Source organism: Cetorhinus maximus, chromosome 22, assembly GCF_964194155.1.
Source record: "Cetorhinus maximus chromosome 22, sCetMax3.hap1.1, whole genome shotgun sequence".
Lineage (NCBI taxonomy): Eukaryota > Metazoa > Chordata > Chondrichthyes > Lamniformes > Cetorhinidae > Cetorhinus > Cetorhinus maximus.
In genome coordinates this window covers 25,245,558-25,268,436 of record NC_135900.1, presented here as the reverse complement: position 1 = coordinate 25,268,436, position 22,879 = coordinate 25,245,558, and the positions used below count along the sequence as shown (strand labels likewise).

Sequence of the window (22,879 nt, the reverse complement as noted above, 5' to 3'; positions counted from 1 at the left end):
TGCTCTGTGCAAAGGCACTCAAATATAGGGGGGCCCAACATTTAGAAGATAAATGGAATAACAGCTGCAAACTGCAGGCAATATCGCAAGATCAAACGTCACATGAGCAAACCTCCAGGAGTTGGCAAACCTATCCAGCTGCTGTAGAGTTTCTCTGCTACCAGGTTTTTAAAAAATTGTAATTTCCTCCCCAGGAGAGCTTTACCCCATTGTAACTATACTGAAATCCAAACTGTGTCCTTGTTCTGAATGGTGTCATGTAACGTCAGGTTTCTATTCTCTATTTATATGCAGTTTTAATTGCTACATGTTTCACATCCTGCACAAGTTGCCAGGTGAATTACTCATGGTTATGAAATGCATGGGGATTATGGAACTCCACTGATATTAGACACACAATCAATCAGAAGCTCAGAGAGCAGTTTAACAGGTATGCATCAAGGTGTAAAATGTATGAGAATTAAGAAATTGGTGTCAACCTACACCATTACAATTCTGAACAGCGGTCCTGTTATTGGTTACCTTTGATTTAACACTTAATTTCCAATTCTCTCACCTGACTAAGAATATAGGAATTATATACCAAGAATGCAAAAAAAAAGACCCCAGTCCACTTTCTATCATTCCTAATGACCCAAACCTTCCCTACCTGATTCACCATTAGTTAATCACTGCTTCTCAGGACAGTCAGTTTCCTACATTCACCACTTGCTATACAAAGTAGTTGAATCCAAACTCTAGTGCACTTTCCTTCATCTGAGCTTCAGCTCATGACCCCTGATTCTAGAATTTGTGGTGATCTTGGTCATAAGTAATTATTATTTAAGATTTCTGAATAATAAATAGCTCCGGTGAGTTTCTCCTTCTCAAGTATAAACGATCCCAGGATTTTGAGCTTCTTGCGCTAGGTATCAGGCAGATATGAAGTGGCAACTGTTCTTTGAATCAAGAGGCTAAACACAGTAAACTACTTTTAATCATTTTAAAGTGCACAATTTTGCTAAATAAATATCACCAGCTTAGGACTGCTTCATACAGTATTCATAAGATATTAAAATTGAGATATCCCTAAACACGAGAGAGACATGCTTCATAAACTACAAAAATTACATTCACTTGCTGCAGAATTTAGTTGAGACTTACTACAGAAATTGACCTGGAGGTGATTTAAACCTTGCTCTGCTATAAGCCCCATTAATATTGCTTATTTGCTAGATCAGCAATACTGGTGGAGTTGTAAGCATAATCTGAAATTAATTCTTTTGATATTTAAAAGTGCTGAGATGCATATAAAATACAGTAATACTTGGTGCAATGAAATTCCTGACCATATAGGATAACTGAAAAAAATTGGATGCTTGCCAAAATGGAAAAGAATGGGGAATACAGACACAAGCAAGACTTCCAGGGTTACCAGAGATTCTAACATTGTTTTTAGGAAATAAAAACATTATTTGTGTAAACAGTCCAAAATTTCATCATAATCTGAAATCAAAATACTAAAAACACTATAAAATTGGACCTCAAATTGAGATACTGAACAGCAAGTTTGCACTACTTCACAAATCACATATAATAGCAGTAAAACTATAACCTTCTATATGCACATTGAAAAACTGACAATTCCTTCAGGCCAGAAAAATATCATTTCTGATTAAGCCTGCTTTTGAAAGGGAAAAGCAAATGAAAATGATTGGAGCAAAAATTATTCATCTTTACAACATCAAGTGGAACAATTTCTGTTTATAGTTCTATTTATGGTGTTCAAAATGAAATACAAAATCAGACAAAATAAACAGCAACGTAGATAATTAATAGATTTTTTTTTCTAGATTCTGTACAGATATATTTCTAAGGTATTTGCAAATGTGTGATGCTTTTCTCCTTCATTGCACTGTGCAAAAACACAACCAACAGACACTCTGTTAGGACAAATTTGCTATTAATGTTTTCTTTTCCCTGTAGTTACAATGCCACAGAGCTAACGTTTGGGTTAAATCAGCACTGGGGGTGATGCAGCTATGAGAGGGTTGCAGTGGCCCTCATACCTGGGTTTGAATGGGGGTCGGGGCAAAGGCAGAGAGGGGAGGGGTTGATTTTCTCTTTGAAAAGTTGTGCACAGATCTGGATGCGTTAATAAATGATAGCTAGAGTTAATGCAATAACGAAAATATTTTGTATGAAGTGAATGGGAGTTTATTGTGAAATAGCAGGAGTCCTTGGAAGCTTTATTCCTATAGCTATTTATCATTGTAGGTTTAATTTTGTTTCAGATTCAGTAGCATTAAGTTTGCTCAGAGAGATTTTCATATCGCAGTTGAAGATTTTCTGTAATTTGGAAGGAACTGCAGAACGAGGCATCAGCTAATCAACAAAACAACCAAGTAGTGAAACCCCTCCTCCCCAATGAAGATGTAATTTGCCCATTATTGTGAGCACTTCATTGAAATTAAGTCAAACAGGAATGCAATTTCTTGCCAAAAACATCTAGCTAGTTCTCAATTAGTAGCTCACAGATAGAAAAATAAAACAAAAGGGAATGAAGCTAAGGAATGCTAGGCCTGCTGAATCTTTGTAGCTACCATTTAACAGAAGAACAGCAAATTCATTATTGTGAGATTTGCAGAATATATAAGGATAATCTAAATTTGGAGCAATTTATTATTTCTGTACGTGGTACATCGCTTCTTTTAAATATTCTTTGTAAATAATTTTCTCTTACTTTAGGAACCACTGATGGATAGTTCTGAGCAGATAGGTGATTTTCTGGATGAATTCCTCTCCAGGATGTGTAACACCTTCCATTACCAATCCATCAATGATAAAAGTTTCACAATTGGTCATGTGTTTATTCTTCAGATTTTGTTTGCTGCAGTTCAAACTTCACAACATGGAAACCACTGGCAGCCACTGGAATTCAGTTGAGGTGAGATGGGGCAGAAGCAAATAGGATCAGGATTCATATTAAGTTGGTGGTGGCGATAATAGTGGCAAATAGAAGGAATCTCATTGATGAACTTTCTATCGCATGCTTTTCACATCTTTTAATGAAGAGAGAAAGGGTTGGTAGTACAGTAGGCTGAGTAACCAGAAACAACTTGGCCTCACTTTATCCAATCATTTAATACGTTAACTTATTATTCCTTAAAACAGCATTAAATTTATATATCTGAACATTTTTCACAAAACTAACTATAAATTGGCTTTTATGATTAGGCACAAGGTTTTAATAAAAAAGAAAGTGATTGGAAAAATAAAATCTTACATTGTGTATTAGAAAAAGAACCTGATACTTCTTTAATGCTTCCTTTAGAAATACCATTTGAAAAAAGCTTATTTGTATAACAATGCAATTATATTCTAGGCGACAATTGGCGAGCCAATATGAATGACTTCAATATCTTGAACAGCTGTCTTTCCAAACTCCGTATATTAGGGTGTGCTGACATAGAATATCTCATTTAAAAGAAAAATCCTAATTTGTAACACTATGATTCTTAATATTTAGGTTCTATTACTTTTCAAAAAACCTTGTGCCATTTGATCTAAGCTACAATAAGCTTAGCTAAAACTTCACAATCATTTACAGCATGATGTACGCAGTATCTGGTGTTTGAATGAATTATCTACAATCATCACAAATGATCTATCTTAACTTTTTATCTCCCACAGCAATGCCAACAATTTGTAACAGTCTTCTGATATGGCAAATAACTGTAAGCGGAACAGTTTTCGTCACTAACTTGGCGGCCTGGAAGATTTTCCTCGTTTAACCTGAAAACTGAAAAAAAGGACAGGATCTGAGAGCAATATTTTTTAATACAGATTTTCAATTGGACGAATTTGTAACCAAAGTTAAACGTTATTTTCTAGATGTCTTCTTGAAACAATCTACATTGTCAGTACAATTTATCTCCAAAGTAATCTAACAATTTTCTTATTTATGACTCAAATTCTATAGTTTAGTGTAGCGCATAGGTGTAATGAACAGAAGTGGGAGGTTTGGCTGATTTTCCCATCTCACCAAGGTAGTTGAAAGCATCACAAAGCTCAAAGGAGAAAGGGACTCATATTTAAAAGCCCCGTTCATTATCTCAGGATATTCCAAAGCATTTTACATTTCTTTTGAAGTGTAATCACTGTTGTGACATAGGAAAATGCAACAGCCAATTTGCATACAATCAATTAAATACATGTTCAGTAAATCAGTTTTAATGATGTCAGTCGGGGAAAAAATATTGGCCAGGACACTGGAAGGACTCCCCTACTGTTCTGCCAAGGGATTTTTTGCATCCACCAGATAGGGCAGGAGGGGTCTTGGTTCAATATTGCATTCAAAAGACACCACCTCTGCCAATGCAGCATTCCCTCAGTATTGCACTGAAACATCCGTTTGGATAAATTGATCAAGTTACTTAGTGAGGGTTGAGTCCATGACATTCTGACTCAAGTGTGAATGTTATTAATGAGAAAAGGCGAACATTATGGACTGGATTTTACCATCGCTCAAGGGATGGCCTGGGAGGCACAGAGGACCTGTAAAATGGTGATGGGAAGGTGTGAGGGAGGGCAGGGAGCAGTCATTGCCTTCCCACCATCATAGCATTTTACCAGAGTGGAGAAGATGGAGGATGGCAGCTCTGCCCAGAGGACAACTGAACCACTTTAGTGGCCAATTATGTGTCTCTTTCCACCGCTGCTGGTTGGTGGGCCCAGTGCTGCAAGGGGAGACCACCTGGTGAATTCTGGTGGCCTTCCTGTGGGCTCAGAGTGTGCCCTCCTAATCGGCACTCTGTGGCCCATACTGGGGCCCCTTGGCAACAATGGATGCTCCCACAACTAACTAGTTCCTGGACAGAAAAATGAAGCCAAGATTCCTACAAGTTGCTGTGGGCATGAAAGCAGGATGGTGTGTTGAAATGACAAGCGACCGGAAAGTCTGGCTCATTCTTACGGACAGACCGGAGGTGTTTCACAAAGCGGTCACCCAGTCTGCGTTTGGTCTCCCCGATGTAGAGGAGACCACATTGGGAGCAGCAGATGCAGTAGATTAAATTGAAGGAGGTGCAAATGAAGCAAGTTTCACCATGGACGTCCAATCCCTTTACACCTCCATCCCCCACCAGGATGGTCTGAGGGCTCTCCGCTTCTTCCTTGAACAGAGGCCCAAGCAATCACCATCCACCACCACTCTCCTCCGTCTGGCTGAATTTGTTCTCTCACCGAACAATTTCTACTTTAAGTTGTCTCACTTCCTCCAAATAAAAGGTATGGCTATGGGTACCCGCATGGGCCCCAGTTATGCCTGTCTCTTTATGGGGTATGTGGAACATTCCTTATTCCAGCCCGACTCAAGCCCACTCCCACAACTCTTTTTTCGGTACATCGATGACTGTTTCGGTGCCGCTTCATTCTCTCGCTTGGACCTGGAAAATTTTTTTATCAATTTTACTTCCAATTTCTACCCCTCTGTCACCTTCACAAGATCCATCTCCAACACGTCCCTTCCCTTCCTTAACCTCTCTGTCTCCATTTCTAGTGATAGACTGTCCATCAATATTCATTACACGCCCACTGACTCCCACAGCTACAGCTCCTCACACCCCGCTTCCTGTAAGGACTCCATCCCGTTCTCTCAGTTCCTTCGCCTCCATCGCACCTGTTCCAATGATGCCACTTTCCAAAATGGTGCTTCTGGCATGTCTTGCTTCTTCCTTAACTGAGGTTTCCCACCCACGGTGGTTGACAGGGCCCTCAACCGTATCCGACTCATCTCCCGCGCCTCTGCCCTCACGCCTTCCCCTCCCTCCCGGAACCTCCCGAGGTTCCCTCGCCCTGACTTTTCACCCCACCAGCCTCCGCATTCAAAGGATCGTCCTCCGCCATTTCCGCCAACTCCAGAATAATGCCACCACCAAACACATCTTCCCCTCACCCCTTCCCCCGTCAGCATTCTGTAGGGACCGCTCCCTCCGGGACACCGTGGTCCACTCCTCCATCACTCCAACTTCCTCATCCCCTTCCCACGGCACTTTCCCATGCAATCGCAGAAGGTGCAACACCTGCCCCTTTACCTCCTCCCTCCTCCTGTCCAAAGACCCAAACGCTCCTTTCAGGCGAAGCAGCACTTGCACCTTCTTCAATTTGGTCTACTGCATCCACTGCTTCCAATGTGGTCTGCTCTACATTGGGGAGACCAAACGCAGACTGGGTGACCACTTTGTGGAACACCTCTGGTCTGTCTGTAAGCATGACCCAGACCTTCCTGTCACTTGCCGTTTCAACACTCCACCCTGCTCTCATGCCCACATGTCCAACCTTGGCCTGCTGCAATGTTCCAGTGAAGCTCAACGCAAGCTGGAGGAACAGCACCTCATCTTCCGACTAGGCACTTTACAGCCTTCCGGACTTAACACTGAGTTCAACAACTTCAGACCATGAACTCTCTCCTCCATCCTCACCCCCTTTTTAATCCCCCTTTTTTCTACATTAATTTTATTTATTATCCACTTATTTTTCTTTTTCTTCATTTACCTGCAATTTTATCACCTTTTGTATCCGATTTTCTATCCTTTTTTTCTCCATCACCACCCGCTCCCCCCACTCCATCCCCTACAGGGCCATCTGTAACTTGTTCCATGATGTTCTTTCACACAACGCTATCCTTGATCTGCTATTATCACATTCTGCTTTCTTACCTTTACGCCACTATTAGCACCTTTTTTAGCACTAACCACTACCATCAATACACTCCTTGTCCTTTAGTTCGTGACATCTTTGTCAATCCTCCTTTGTCCCCACCTATCGCTGGCCTTCTATCCAGCTCCACCTGCCCCATCCCCCTTAAACAGTATAAATTTCATCGCATTTCCACTTATCTTCAGCTCTGAAGAAGGGTCATATGGACTTGAAACATTAACTCTGTTTCTCTCTCCACAGATGCTGCCAGACCTGCTTAGTTTTTCCAGCATTTTCTGTTTTTGTCTCTAAGAATTATATACATTTCCAAGGGATCACTTCTCATTTTTCTGAACTCCAGAGAGCATAGGTCCATTCTACTCAATCTCTCCTAATAGGAAAGCCCTCTCATCCCAGGTATCAATCTAGTGAATCCCTGTTGCACCCTCTCTAAGGCAAGTCTTCCTTAGGTAAGATGGCCAAGACTGTACAGAATACTCTAAGTGTGGTCTCACCGTAGCCTTATTTAATTGCAGCAAGACTTCCTTGCTCTTATACTCCAACACCCTTGCAATAACATTAGCATATCATTTGCATTTCTAATTGCTTGCTATGTCTGCATGTTAACATTCTGTGATTTGTTCACAGGGCCACCAAATCCCACTTGAACCCACCATAGTGCCAAGTTCCCCATACAGGAATAATTGAAGTAATTATATGTTACAACTTCCTCTCCATTAAATTAGCATATACTTAAAAGACTTTGGGCGGAATTCTCCCATCCTGGACTGAGTCCTGTGACAGGGATTGATGGCCACTGCAGAAGCTGATAGGAAATCCCGTGGTATCTTCTGGCCCTGGCGTCATTAATTATGCAGCTGAAGGTTTCGCTACATCTTCCATGATGAGGCAGGTTGGATGGCGTGCGCCTTGCCATCATATCCTGATGTCATATTTAAAAGGTGCCCAGACATCCTCATGTCAATGCAATCTACAGAGGTGTCTGGAAGGGGTGATGAAGGCCCAGCACCTAAGTTTAGTGATCCTCCTGGACCACAGGAGTATACTCTACTCGCCTGATGGGAGGAGGAGGCCAAGCAGAGAAACTAATTCTGCATGGGCACAGGTAGTTGATGCCGTCAGTGCCCATGGGGTGCACAAGAGGTCGGCCGTACAGTGCTGGAAGAGGATGAATGACCTTATTCACTTTGCCAGGGTAAGTCTCATCAGATGGTTGCATAAACCACAAAGAGACCAATATGTCAGGGTACAAGGGCCTCACTGGCAACGGCATAGTCGTGTCTCACAGCCTCACTGCAGTGCATCCACTTTGCAGTGGAGTGACCACTGTGCCTCCTGCATGCTTCAACAGACATTGAACATGGCATTGAAGGGGTGGGATGGGGAAAGGGGGGAAACAGGCTTAGGCGCAAAGGGCACCAGCAACCTTTGCTAATTAGATGCCTGTCTGAGCCTCTCCTTGCACGTGGATGGGCTCAGCGCTCTGGAGGGAGCTAGTCCACAACCCTTCTGCCCAATTTGCACCCAGTGATGACCTGCTGCACAAAAGTGGGCTATCTTACGAGGGGTATGGTACATGTATGATCAATGAACCAAGTTGCAACATTCCAATGCACGCATCATGCAACTCTTCTCAAACCCAGGTTCTGTTGTCTTTCAGCAAGACATGGTCAATCACAACAGCAGAGAGTGGCAGAAGACGGGAGGGTGGCGCCCATATCAGGGTTTCTAACCGAATTCGAGAAGAGTGCATCTGAGCTCACAGGAGTGGAGCAGGACCGTGCCATTGGTGATGGGGAGCTTGGACCTGGGCATCCATCTAGTAAGGATTCATCCATTCTATGGAAATCTGAGGGTCAAATGTGCCTCCATGTTGGAGGCAGCTGATGCTGTCACTTGCACTCTCCTCTCTCACTTACGGGAAGAGGCCAAAGGCAGAGGAAGGAGGTACCCTGTCATAGACAGGAGGGTGTAACTATGAGTGAGGCAGGTAGAGGGATCCAGGAAGTAGCACTGCAGGAGCCTCAGCCCTTGCCCTTATCCAACAGGTTCAAGATTCTTGCTCCCTGTGTGGATGACAGTGGGGGCTGTAGGGAGGATGAGCAAACTGACCATAGCACCGTGGTACAGGGAGCCATTCAAGTGGGGGGGAGAAAAGAGAAATGTAGTTGTAATCGGAGATAGTATAGTTAAGGGAATAGATACTGTTCTCTGTAGCCAGGATCGAGAGTCCCGAAGGCTGTATTGCCTGCCTGGTGCCAGGGTTAAGGATATCTCATCTGGCTGCAGAGGAACTTAGAGTGGGAGGGGAAGATCCAGTTGTTCTGGTCCACGTAGGTACCAATGATATAGGTAGAACGAGGAAAGAGGTTCTGCTGAGGGAATACGAGCAGCTAGGGGCTAAATTAGAAAGCAGAACCAAAAAGGTAATAATCTCTGGATCACTACCTGAGCCACGAGCTAGTTGGCACAGGGTCAATAAGATTAAAGAGGTAAATGCATGGGAAAGATTGGTGTGGGAGAAATGGGTTCGAATTCATGGGACATTGGCACCAGTGCTGGGGAAAGAGGGAGCCATTCCGTTCAGATGGGCTGCACTTGAATCATGCTGGGACCAGTGTCCTGGTGAATCGCATAACTAGGGTTGTAGATAGGGCTTCAAACTAAATAGTGGGGGGGAAGGTTCAGTTGCATGTAAATATAAAAAATCAAAGTTTAAGGAGAGGGTAAGAATGCAGGTTAGTGATGAGGCTGATTGTTACCAAAAAGTAAAAGGAAGGGACGGTGTGTGAATGCCATATTGCGCCAAAGAATCATATAAGTGTAGGGAAAATTGACAATAGGGCAAACTTAAGGGCTTTGTATCTGAATGCGCATAGCATTTGGAATAAAACTAATGAGTTAACAGTGCAAATAGAGATAAATAGGTATGATTTGGTGGTGATTACTGAGATGTGGTTACAGGGGGAACAGGTTTGGGAGTTGAATATCCAAGGGTACTCAGTGTTTCGGAAGGATAGGCAGGAAGGAAAAGGAGGTGGTGTAGCTTTGTTAGTAAAGGAAGAGATCAGTGCTATAGTGAGGAATGACATAGGCACTGGAGAGCAAGACGTAGAGTCAGTCTGGGTAGAAATAAGAAATAGCAAGAGAAAGAAGTCCCTGGTGGGAGTAATCTATAGGTCCCCAAACAGTAGTTCAGCAGTAGGGCACAGTATAAACCAGGAAATATTGGGAGCATGTAAGAAAGGCATGGCAATAATCATGGGTGATTTTAATATGCATACAGACTGGAGTAATCAAATTGGCAAGGGTAGCCTTGAGGGAGAGTTCATGGAGTGTATTAGGGATTGTTTATTGGAGCAATATATTGTGGAACCAACCATGGAACAGGCTATTCTGGATTTGGTTTTGTGTAATGAGATGGGATTAATTAATGATCTCATAGTAAAGGATCCTCTAGGGAAGAGTGATCATAGCATGCTAGAATTTCAAGTTGGTAAGAGGGGGAAAAAGCATCCATGGCTAAGCAAGGAAGTTAAAGATAACATAAGGCATACCAGATTGCAAAGGTCAGTGGCAGACTGGAAAGTTGGGAAACTTTTAAAGATCAGCAAAGGGTTACTAAAAAAATAATAAAAAGAGCAAAGGTAAATTATGAAAGAAAACTAGTGCAAAATGTAAAAACTGATAGCAAAAGCTTCCACAAGTATATAAAAGGAAAGAGAGTAGCTAAAGTGAATGTTGGTCCCTTGGAGGATGAGTCTGGTGAGTTAATAGTGGGGATCACAGAAATGGCAGACACGCTTAATCAATATTTTGCCTCAGTTTTCACAGTGGAGGACGCCAGTGGAATCCATTATTGAGGAAGTAGTAATATGGCATTTGAAAAGTCAAAATGCAATTCATCAGAGTCAGCATGGTTTTATGAAGAGTAAATCGTGTTTGACTAATTTGCTAGAGTTCTTTGAAGATGTGGCAAGCAAAGTGGATAATGGGAACCCTGTAGGTGTAGTATATCTGGGCTTCCAGAGGACCTTTGATAAGGTGCTGCACAAAAGATTAATACACAAGATAAGATTACACGGAGTTAGGGGTAATATATTAGTTTAAATAGAGGATTGGTTAACCAACAGAAAGCAGAGAGTCGGGATAAGTAGGTCTTTTTCTGTATGGCAAGCTGTAACTAGTGGGGTGCCACAGGGTTTGGTCCTTGGGCCCCAACTATTTATAATCTATATTAATGACTTGGATTCAGGGATAGAAGGTACTATAGCTAGATTTGCAGATGACACCAAAATAGGTGGGAAAGTAAGTTGCAATGAAGAAATAAGAAATTTACAAATGGATATGGACAGATTAGGTGAATGTGCCAAAATTTAGCAGATGGAGTTTAACGTGGATAAGTGTGAGGTTATCCATTTTGGTCGGAAGAATAAAAAGGTGACTTATTATTTAAATGGAGAGAAACTTCAGAATGCTTCAGTGCAGAGGGATCTGGGTGTCCTCAGGCATGAATCGCTGAAAGCTGGTATGCAGGTACAGCAGGTAATAAGGAAGGCAAATGGAATTTTGGCATTTATTGCTAATGGAATAGAGTATAAATATAGGGAAGTATTGTTGCAACTGTACAAGGCATTGGTGAGACCGCACCTGGAGTACTGTGCACAGTTTTGGTCCCCTTACTTGAGGAAGGATGTAGTTGCATTGGAGGCGGCTCAGAGGAGGTTCACTAGATTGATTCCAGAGATGTGGGGCTTGTCTTATGAGGAGAGATTGAGCAGTTTAGGCCTGTACTCACTAGAGTTTAGAGGGATGAGAGGAGATCTAATTGAGGTATATAAGATGCTAAAGGGGATAGACAAAGTAGACAAGTAGACGTGGAGCGGATGTTTCCCCTTGTAGCGCATTCTAGAACGGGAGGCCATAGTTTTAGGCTAAGGGGTGGTAGATTTAAATCAGAGATGAGGAGGAATTGCTTTCCTGAAAGCATCGTGAATCTGTGTAATTCACTACCTCAGAGCGCAGCGGATGCCGGGACGCTGAATAAATTTAAATTTAAGGAGGAGATGGACAGATTTTTAATTAGTAACAGGTTGAAATGTTATGGGGAGAGGGCGGGAAATTGGAGTTGAGGCCGAAATGAGATCAGCCATGATCGTATTGAATGGCGGGGCAGGCTCAAGGGGCTGAATTGCCTACTCCTGCTCCTAGTTTTTATGTTCTTACGTCAGGCCTCAGCACCAACCCCAGCCCAGAGAGGAGCCAGGAGAGAACAGTAGATGAAAACTGCACACCTGTACAGGCATCAGAGCAGACACCTGCACCCTCCACCAGCTCAGGAACACACACCTTGGTGAGCATTAGTGCTAGGTCAGGAAGAGTGTCACAACCTGGAGGTCACTGCATGGAGATGCATCTGCAGCAGGTTTAGCTGAGCTCCCTGGCACTTGGAGGACTGCTGGGGAAGAGACATCTGCGAAGTCCAAGTCAGATGATGAGCCTCGGGAATTTGCCTTCTATCTCATGGTGGAGAGTCAGCAAAAAGCTGGGCGACATCAGGCAGAGGTTTTGGGAGCACAGAGTGGTACGTGAGTCGAAGGAGTCCATCCGCCTGCTCTCTGATGAAGTGGTGCCCACATGTGCGTGCTTTGAGGTCCCCATGGGGAGGATGGTGGATGCCATGGAGATTCTGGTACAGCAGAACGCCCAGTTTCTGCTGGGGATGTGCACAGACCTGCAGTCCATCGTGGTAGCCACGGGTGAGTTCCTGCAGTGGCAAAACGAGAGGGGGACGGGGCACCTTGATTTCCCTCCAGGTGCTCGTTCCCCTCAAGGAGTCAGGCTGAGGCCCTCAGGTGCCCAAATGGAGGAGAAGTGTCAGTAGGACACCTCTTGGTCCTTCACTCGGTAACCTCAGAGGTTGTCCGCACCCACCGAACCACCTTTGCCTGTGACACCTTCAACCTCGTTCTCTGTCGCTGCAGAGGGAGCAGCTGGCCCACAGGAGGACAGCCAAAGGAAGCTGGGGCCTCCCAGGCCTCAGCTCTCCAGGCCTCAACTCTCCAGAGGACAACCACCAAAGTCATCAAAAGCAACAGAGCAAACAATTCCACAGGCTGCCTCCACCCCTGCTGTGGATGTCAAGGCAGCACTGAGCAGGAGTGGTAGGCTTAGAAAAATCAAGGAATATTGATCATGACTTATTGCATGGGTGAACACAATAATTGCCACAATTTAAATGTCTGCAAATATATTCACACTTTCACTGCGTAAAGTTTACTGTTTGCTTTGTGTCCTTCTAAAGGCTTCGCGATGCGGTTCCTGCGCCCCTAAGCAGGTCTCCTGCACACAGCTGAACACACAAGTGAATCTGCAGGGAGAAGGATCTGTGGCAGGGCCTTTCAGAGCCTCGTGCAAGCACTCTCCCATGCACGCTGAGCCTTCATCTATCACACTCATCTCACTGGTCCCTAGCATATTCAATAATGCCTGCTGTGGCTCCCTTTCAGTGGTTCAGCTCAGATGACCTGCATCTCACACATACAGACCCAACACCCAAGCAGTACCAAAAACAAAAATTGCTGGAAAAACTCAGCAGGTCTGACAGCATCTCTGGAGATCTGGCTTTCTCTCCATAGATGCTGTCAGACCTGCTGAGTTTTTCCAGCAATTTTTGTTTTTGTTTCAGATTTCCAGCATCCGTAGTATTTTGTTTTTACCCATGCAGCACCTGTGCTCGTCCAACATGAGGCTCTGCTCACTTTCGATTTGAGCAACATGGTTGTTGTTACTTATTTCATGAGCTCCTCCCCCGTTTCCTCTCCCCCATGTCCTTTCCCACATCACCACTGAGCCCTCAGTATCACCTTCGACCTCCCCACTATCACCCTCTGGCCCGAGCCCTTCTCCATCCAGAATGCCCAGGTGAACGTGCACATCCCCTTCCTTCCTGAGCATCCCACCCCCATTCACATTGACCTTCCCTACCTCCTCCTGCTCAGCCCCTGTCCATCTCCTTGTTCCCACTAACAACCCTTGCTGGCCCTTTACCCGACACTGTCGAACCCTCACCCTTCCACCCTACCTGCTCCCTCTGCCCCCTGTAACTTTAACCTATCACGCCCACCCTGAGTTCGCACCCCAGGAGTCAACCATTGACTCCACCGACTCCTTTCTGTGAGCACGTTCACCTGGACATACGCCCTCCACCCTTCAGACCTAGACATTCCCACTCCCATCCCTCGCCACCCATGAGTACCTGCTGCTGTCTTCCATCCCGCAGCTCGAGGATCCTATTCCCCCATGCTGAAGTCCCTGGGAGAATGCTTGATCCCATGGCAAAGTCCTTGGAAGATGGTCCGAAGCCTCAGTGAAATTGAAGCTGCTGCATGGAGACTTCTCACCTTCCGAAAGCTGCTTTGCAGGGGATGAGGCACCACCCGCCATGCGATGCACATGTTCCTCCAGGATCCAGTAGTCATAGGCCTCCATCGTCATCTTCTCGTCAGATGTCCGTGAGCTGAGCAAGGCCCTAAATGTAAGTTCTGAATTTTGCGTGCTACGCTGGAACAGACGTGTTCTAGACAGATGTGTGTTCCTTGCTGGCATCACGGAGAATCAGGCGCGGGGGTAAGAATACGGCTGGGCCTTCATTTGTATCCCATTAGCAGGATGCAAATTACTTTCACGCTGGCCTCCAGCGGGGTTCCCAATCTGCCATGGTGGGCATCATCGTGAGGTCCCGCTATCATTTCATGCCAGCGCGAAACCGATTTTTGGACCTTCCACTAAATTCTCCCCTCCCGCACTGCCTGCCATTGGCCCTGCCGACAGGGGCATGGGGTAATTTCACCCTTTGTATCTCAATAACCTCTGTCTGCATATTGTAGAATCCAATTAAAATAACCATTAAATTCCACCACTCATCTTCTTACTTCATTTCGAATGGTTTTTGTCCATCTCATTAATACTGCTGCAGCCAGTCACTGAAATCATAATTTCACTAGGCTTTACAAAACACTGCTATGTTTGATCTAACTGAACAGCAGAAGTTTTAATACCTACTTGTCAAACGGTTGATTTTTTTTCCAGTTCGTATTCTACAGAAAACATTGACAGAAAAAATACTGAATTTAAAAGTCATAAAATTCTAATCTTCTGCAATGATAATTACAAACAATTAGCACCAGCTGGATTAAGAATTAAAAACTTAATGTAAAATAATTTATATGGTGTAACAGCGATGTCTTAGGCAGGTCAGAAAATAAAATGTTGCCAACTTCTAGTAAGATAGGATACAAATTACTTTTAATTTACATGTACTTTTAACAACGTGATGCAAAATTATTCAATTAGTACAATAAGCTTTAACATATATAGCAGATATTGTATGATTCTGCTTAACTGATTTGACAAATATAAAATCAACACAAGACTAATTAAATTGCTTGTCAATGTCCAACTTGACCAGCTGAGATTGGCACTGGGATCTTTATTGTTTGCAGAATTTATATCTATAGATAATCTTTATGTATATCATGATTTATACTCAAGCTAAATTATTGAGAATAACAAATTTGATTGACTTCCAAGGTACTGTATGGCATTATTTTTTGTATCTCTGGTTAGAAATGTTCTATTTAACAGTCCCTTTTGACATTGCAGATAGGGATATGGAATAAAAAAAATCTGAATGAACCTCAATTATTTTTTATTCACTCATGGGATGTGTACATCACGAGCAAGGCCAGTATTTATTGCCCATCCCTAATTGCCCTTGAGGTGGAGGTGGTGAGCCACCTTCTCGTAAACAGTCCACATGTTGCAAGTACACCCACAGCGCTGTTATGGAGGGAATTCCAGAATTATGACCCAGCAATGGTGAGGTGATTAACCATAGTCCACAAAGGACCATAGGCATCTCTTTCCATTAGAGAGAGACAATTGGTTATACATAGCTTGAGTGGAACCACTCCACAAGCATAGGGCAAGGCGAGGAGGCAGGCTCCCATGAACTAGGAACGGTGATATAGTTCTATGACAGGGGATTTGGACCAAGGCTATAATTGAATCTGGAGGAAAATATCTCGGGCAGAACCCACACTCAATTAGTGCAGTGGTTCAAGAAAGTAGCTCACCACCATCATCTCAAGGACAATTTGGATGGGTAATGAATGCTGGCTTAGTCAGCGATACCCACACCCTGTGAACAAATAAATTTTTTAAAAGTTTGTTTTTAAACACTCTTGATAGTAGAAATCACAGAGTTTTTAGTGTTTTCTTTTCTTCCCTAGTAGTTGGAATGTTATGAGGCATGAGTTCATGGATAAACTGATAAGATGGTCATTGAAATATTGCGCTGTTCAATAATTCATAAACAAATGAGAGTAGAAGTGAAACGAGCTATGCCTGATCTCATTAAATATGCTAGAAAACAGGAGCAGGCTTGATGGACCATATGGTCTACTCTTGCTCCTACTTCTTGTGTTCAAATGTCCTAATTTTGAAAAATGGAAACGTGAACCTGGAAATTGTATTCACCATGGGCAAACCTCAGGAGCCATTCTGATATGTGTCTATTGCAGACTTCATTAAAAAAAAGCTCATTGATAAAAACCCATTCAATGAATTTAAATTCTATCAAGTACTTAATCCCTTACAAAAATAAACATTTCATTCAACTAATTAGTTCCTTATGAAAACACACATTTGTATTCATAAACCACATCAAAGACTTTGAATGGTAAATCAAACTGTGAACTTACAAGCCTCCTACTGTAATATCATTAGGCTGTTGAATCAGTCATCCATCACTAATCCAATAATGATAACCCCCAGGCTTATTAATGAAATTGCAAGCACTGATTTTTTTCAACTGTGGTGTTTATTTCAAAAATGTAAAGAGCTTTACAGTCCCACTGAGTCCATTTTTAAGCACATTCATGTTGACTTTTAACAATCCCAAAGAGCACTTGACCTCTCCCAAAGGGATACCCTACCCCTCCAAATAACTCCGGCAATTTTAGACCTTTTGCTCAAATGTCTAAAGCCCATGAGTCGTATTTTGGACACCCCACTAATGAAAATTCCCACCCCGTGAAAATTTTGTGCCTTTATCTCCTTAGCCCACAACCTTCCCCAGAACTAGATCCAGCAATGCCTCTTTCCTTGATGGGCCTGAAATGTACTGGTTAAGAGAATACACCTGAACACACTTCAGAAATTCTTCTCCCTCTTTTCTCTCTACGCTATTAATACCCCAGTCTACATTAGGATCATTGAAGTACCCCATTATCACTACTCTATAGTTATTGCACCTCTCTGTCATTTCTCTACAAATTTGCACCTCTGTATCCTCTCCTATTTGTGCTCTATAGAATAGACCCAGTAGTATCTCTATTGTTTCTTTGATCTAACCAAATAGTCCATGGTCCCTCTAGGGCATCCTCTCCCTTCAGCATTGTAATATTCTGCTTAATCAATCTTTGCTGCCTGTTGTGCCCCACTCCCAGCACCCACCCCTTCTCCCTTTCTTTTTTTCTCTACGGGCAACATTTTCCCATTAGGGGGGTTAGCGCGGGAGCGGGCGCGCTTCCGATCGGCGCCCCCAGTTGGGGGCGCACCGCCGTTTTACATGGGTGGGCCAATTAAGGCCCGCCCAGCGTGATGGCGCCAGGAAGCGCTAAGCCCTTAGCCGGGAGTGTGCTCTTCCGCGCATGCACTCAAAAGAGCGCCCAGATCTCCCTGAGGCAAAGTGCTGTCTCAGGGAGATCGGCTCTGATTTAAAACATTGAATAAAGATTAGAAAAACATTTCCCTGCCATGTCACTTCGTGAGACACTGGCCATAACTTTTATTGTAAAATATTCTGCATTTTTTAAATCACTCATGAAACCTCATCCCGCCCGTGGACGAGGTTTCATGTTTTTTCACAAGCCCGCCAGGGCTCCCGGCCTGCCCACCAACCTTAAGGTTGGACAGGCAGGTTCATTAATAAGTTCAGTTGTTTTTTTAATGGCCTTAATAGGCCGTTGACAGGTTGGTGGGTGCACATCCAACTCGGACGCGCGCCCGCCGAACTGACAATCTAAATGACGCGGGGTGACATTGGGACGCATGCCCGATGTCACCCCGCGTCATTTCACACGTTGGCGAGCGGGCCCTGCCCCCATTTGCCGACAGAAAGATGCTGGCCTATCTTTCCTAACATCTTGTATTTTTTTTAGTGAAGGATGGATACTAGTTGCAGGCAAGAGCATGGCATAGAGCAGAGCTAACTGCGAATGGGAACTAAGGGCAGTTATAATTTTGTGAAGGCTGGGATAATGGGCATTTCACAGGTTCCATTAGCTATCAAGGATGCCATATCTTACAACGACTGCACCTGATAACTGCCCCACTGGCCAAAATAGATAATGCAAAAGGATCAGAAGATCAAAACCTTAACATTCAGTGTGTTGTGCTTGAGGCCTCTCTGTAATTGGGTAATGGGCATTGGTTGTAAGCCGGTGATTAGCTTAATGGGTTTGAAGGGGTGATTGAGTGAATGTGTGTTTGTGACTCTGCAGTCACTTAGCCTACGTGCATGCCTACACATGCTATGTGGACTCTGTGCTCTGAAGAAATAAAGACTTTCGCTTGAAAAGAAAAATATGTGTATGGTGACTATTTCAACATGTTCTGATGCTGGGGTGAATGTCGATAAAAAATGCTGCATTTGATCTCCTAAGTTGAGTGCTTCTCTTGAAATACAAACGAATATTCTCACCTATGACATATGATTCTGTTGGACTTGCTGCTGCTGCTGTTGCTGTTGGAGCAGAAGTTGCTGCTGCTGTCTGCGTCGGGCTGTTCGCAGTTTTTCAAATCGTGCTTCCATTTCCTCCAACACTTTGGGCGTGTAACGAACTACCAGTTTCACACTGTTCTGAGCAGCCTTTAGCAATTCCACTGCCTTTTCATGGTGTTCCCCTTCCACACTCTAAAATGGAGATAAACATACTTTATTCTCTGCACTGTAAAACCAAGGCCAAAATTGTTTTGTGCCATTGTGCGATATAGTAAACTCATAACTATGCCCTCAGCACTCAGCTTCAACCCCTGACAATGGTGCAGGGAGAGTGGAGGGGGGAAGCAGAGGTAAAAAAGTCATTTAATTTCAAGTATGGTCCTGAGGCACACACAGCTGTATAAATTTGCTCAGGAAAGAATGCTCCCTCCTGTTAAATATATAAATTAAAAACATGATATTGGCAGTGCCTCATAAAAATTCCTTTCATTTCAGCCATTCGGTACCATATCTATATTTAATGAAAAACCAATGTAAAGCCGAAGAAGGTTGCATTCATTGAAATGAAAAGCACATCCTTGAAGAAACTCATTGAGTTCTGAAAATAGGAAAGTTAGAAATTCAACTTGACATATTATCCTGAAGCAACCAAAAGAGAAAAAAGCTATTTTTTTTGCTTTCATTCACATTTGAAAACAGGTCAAAAAGGTGAATAGTTTAAAAAAATATATTTAGCAAGGCATGTTACAATGCATTCAGCAAGAACTAACAGGCTAGAAAAAACATTACCATGACTGAATTCTGGAACAGGTTCCCCTCATTAGTCATCGCTGAAAAATTGCAGAATTCATATGCTTTTTGGCTCTGGTTTTGTACACTTCAATACACTTAACTCAAAGAGGACAACAATGCTTTTCTAGAACAATGTGGACTGCACCTTTGGAAGTTTGAAGGAAACCATTAGCCCCTGAATTACAGAGCAATCTTGTGGGTATAATAATATTTCCAACTTTCAACATTAACATCAATTGTGTTGCTTCCCTGTAAAGTACTTCAAGCAATTGTTATACGTTAAATGCCAGCCATCATTTTTACTCTATACAATGACACTAAATTTTCGATTCACTTAGTCAATTTGCTGTTATTTCTCAGCTGCTATATTCATGCCTATATTTGTCTTTTTTAATTTTAAATTACATGAATCTTAGCCTTAGCAACAAAAAAAAGTAGGTAATAATAAATGGAGGACAACTGATGAACAGAGTTCCACAGGTATCCACTGGGCCCTGCTATTTGCACTTTAACAAAATATATACTTCTGTGTAATATAAAATTTGCTGATGAATTAAACAGCATAGCAACATAAGTCATATAATAGAGGTTGATCGTTTTTTGAAATTGTTCCAAAAGCATTCATTACTGATGAGTAAATGTCCACTTCAGACTGACTGGTTCATTGACTTACCACTCCATTCACAGACAGTAATTGGTCTCCACGTTTTAGGCTCCCATGTCTATCAGCAACACCTCCAGGAATAATACGAGAGATGTAGATTGGTGAATTTTGTTCCTTTCCACCCATGACATTAAAGCCAAGGCCTTCTTCGGTTTTTGGTAATTCCACAACCCGAGGATGGGAATGGCCTTCACTTGCAGCAAAAGCTGCAACAGTGGCCTGAGAGAAAAGAATGAGGAATTCTGAAGTTCAAGTCCATAGAATTAAAATCAAATATTTCTATAAACTTTTGAATATTCATTGTTAATGCCATCATAGCTGGGTAATGAAATACATTCAGAACAAAGCCTACATCCATATTTATACCTCTATATATTCCCATAAAATGAAAAGTGCCCACTTTCCATAATTATGTCACAAAATGAGTCATGTGTATTAGAATAGTACAAAAATAGCTAAAAGACTGTTGAACAGCACATGTATACCTGAAACCTGTGGTGAGTGCAGTGTTTTTATTTAGCATCAAATAGAGGGGAAAATACTGTTCTGTTTTATACTAGACAGTTTTGAAACAACTAAAGTCAAGATGTGCATTGACTTTCCTAGGCCAAATCACTGAATGGAGATCTCACCTCAGTTGTCTGAGACTCAGGCTTTCTTGTTAATCTATTGATTATCCAGGATGCCAGAATGTAGTGCCACATGGTGCGGATACTGTTGGCTTTCTAAGGGGCAATTGGTAAAATAATTGGTATATAAACTCTAGCTGCTGCACAATCAAAAGGTGTGCTTTCAGTTGCTGGCAAGCGTGTGATTTTACAGATAAATTCATTTGACTGAGCTATAAACAGCCGTTTATCGAAGAGAATTTCAGCTTCTACATTCTTTAAAAGTGTTGTCAGGTTTGCAAGAGCTGAACAAGATACAGTTTCAATGGCCAGGAGGTGTCAATAGCTTGGGGCCTGTTCTTACATTAAAAAAGGAGCCTCAACATATTCAAAGTCCAGCCCACACTTTTCAGTCCTCTGCTTTTTACCGACTGCACCATGTAACATGGCTAAATGACAAGTCATGTTAGGTTGGGTCTTGTGGTAATTGAAGTTGGCATCGCTGGAGAAAAACAGACAGATCATTTTCTCAGTCTGTTAGTTCTTTGGGTCAGCACAGGGTGGTTAAAGATATGGTACTACAGCAATGAAAACAAAAAAATGCTGGAAAAACTCAGCAGGTCTGACAGCATCTGTGGAGAGAGAGGCAGAGATAACGTTTCGAGTCCGTATGACTCTTCTTCAGATCTAAAGGGAGGTAGAGATGTGGTGAAATATATACTGATTAAGGGGGGGGTGGAACAGGTGAAGCTGGATAGAAGGCCAACGATAGGTGGAGGCAAAGAGATGGCAAAAGATGTCATAAACAAAAGGTCAAAGGGTTGTTAATGGTGGTGGTGCTGGCTAAAGGAGGTGCTAATGTTGACATTAAGAAAGCAAAATGTGATAACGGCCGGACCAGGGTAAACACTCTGGAAAGTGACAGATGCCCCTGGTGGGGGTGGAGTGGGGAAAGAAAGATCGAAAATAGGCTAAAAGCTGGGGATAAAACAATAAATGAAAATGGAAATAAATTTAAAAAATAATAATAATGAAAATAAGTGGGAAAAAAAGGGAAATTAAAAAAGAAAATGAATATGGAAAAAAGGGGGATGAAAAAAGGGGGGTGGGGATGGAGGAGAGCTCATGGTCTGAAGTTGTTGAACTCAGTGTTAAGTCCGGAAGGCTGTAAAGTGCTGAATCGGAAGATGAGGTGCTGTTCCTCCAGTTTGCGTTAAGCTTCACTGGAACAATGCAGCAGGCCAAGGACGGGCATGAGTGCAGGGTGGGGTGTTGAAATGGCAAGTGACAGGAAGGCCTGGGGCATGCTTGCAGACAGACCGAAGGTGTTCCACAAAGCGGTCGCCCAGGCTGCGTTTGGTCTCTCCAATGTAGAGGAGACCACATTGGGAGCAGCGAATGCAGTAGACCAAATTGAGGGAAGTGCAAGTGTTACTTCTGAAAGGAGTGTTTGGGCCTTTGGACGGTGAGGAAGGGGGAAGTAAAGGGCAGGTGTTGCACCTTCTGCGACTGGATGGGAAGGTGCCATGGGAAGGGGATGAAGTGTTGGGGGTGATGGAGGAGTGGACCAGGATTCCCCAGAGGGAACAGTCCCTATGGAATGTTGACGGCAGGGGGGGGGTGAAGGGAAGATGTATTTGGTGGTGGCATCATGCTGGAGTTGGCGGAAATGGCGGAGGATGATCCTTTGAATGCGAAGGCTCGTGAGGACAAGGGGGACCCTATTATGGTTCTGGGAGGGAGAGGAAGGTGGGAGGGCAGAGGTGCAGGAGATGGGTCGGACACGATTGAGGGCCCTGTCAACCACCGTGGGTGGGAAACCTCAGTTAAGGAAGAAGGAAGACATGTCAGAAGCACTGTTTTGGAAAGTGGCATTATCAGAACAGATGTGATGGAGGCGCAGGAACTGAGAGAATGGGATGGAGTCCTTACAGGAGTCAGGGTGTGAGGAGCTGTAGTCGAGGGGGCTGTAGGAATCGGTGGGCTTGTAATGAATATTATAATGAATACAGCAAGTTTGTTTTGTAACTTGTTTAAAGATAATGCCAAATTGGGACTTCAGGGGTGACAGTAACTGCACTCCACCCATACAAATTTCAATTTGAGATGTAAAAGATATTGCCTATTAATGATGTTATTTTGCATATATTTATACATGACCATACCTTAGTCGCAGAAATGCCAGATCCCCTGACTTCGTTCATAACTTTAAAAAAAAAATCACAAAGGGAGACAAAAACTCTTGAATGGCCAAGTTCTTTCTCTTAGGAAAATGCTTATACATTTAATTTGGTCCTGAAGTGTTTCTCCACCACCCCGCCCCCTCAC

General features: G+C 43.1%; 1 protein-coding gene across 4 annotated transcripts in view; it reads right to left on the bottom strand.

Moving 5' to 3' along the window:
• Positions 1-958: 958 nt before the first annotated feature.
• Positions 959-22,879, bottom strand: part of lin7a (lin-7 homolog A (C. elegans)) — a 109,661-nt gene continuing 87,740 nt past the window's right edge. For 2 of the 4 annotated variants that reach the window (XM_078567943.1, XM_078567940.1), the window contains exons 5-8: positions 19,953-20,162; positions 18,467-18,679; positions 14,764-14,798; positions 959-3,781 (exon numbers count right to left, since the gene is read on the bottom strand). In XM_078567943.1, the coding sequence (XP_078424069.1) occupies positions 18,467-18,679; positions 19,953-20,162 (423 nt within the window). In that variant the 3' untranslated portion in view covers positions 959-3,781; positions 14,764-14,798. Of the gene's footprint in view, positions 3,782-14,759; positions 14,799-18,466; positions 18,680-19,952; positions 20,163-22,879 lie in introns of all 4 variants that reach the window. The other 2 variants (XM_078567941.1, XM_078567942.1) reach the window with 2 other exon arrangements.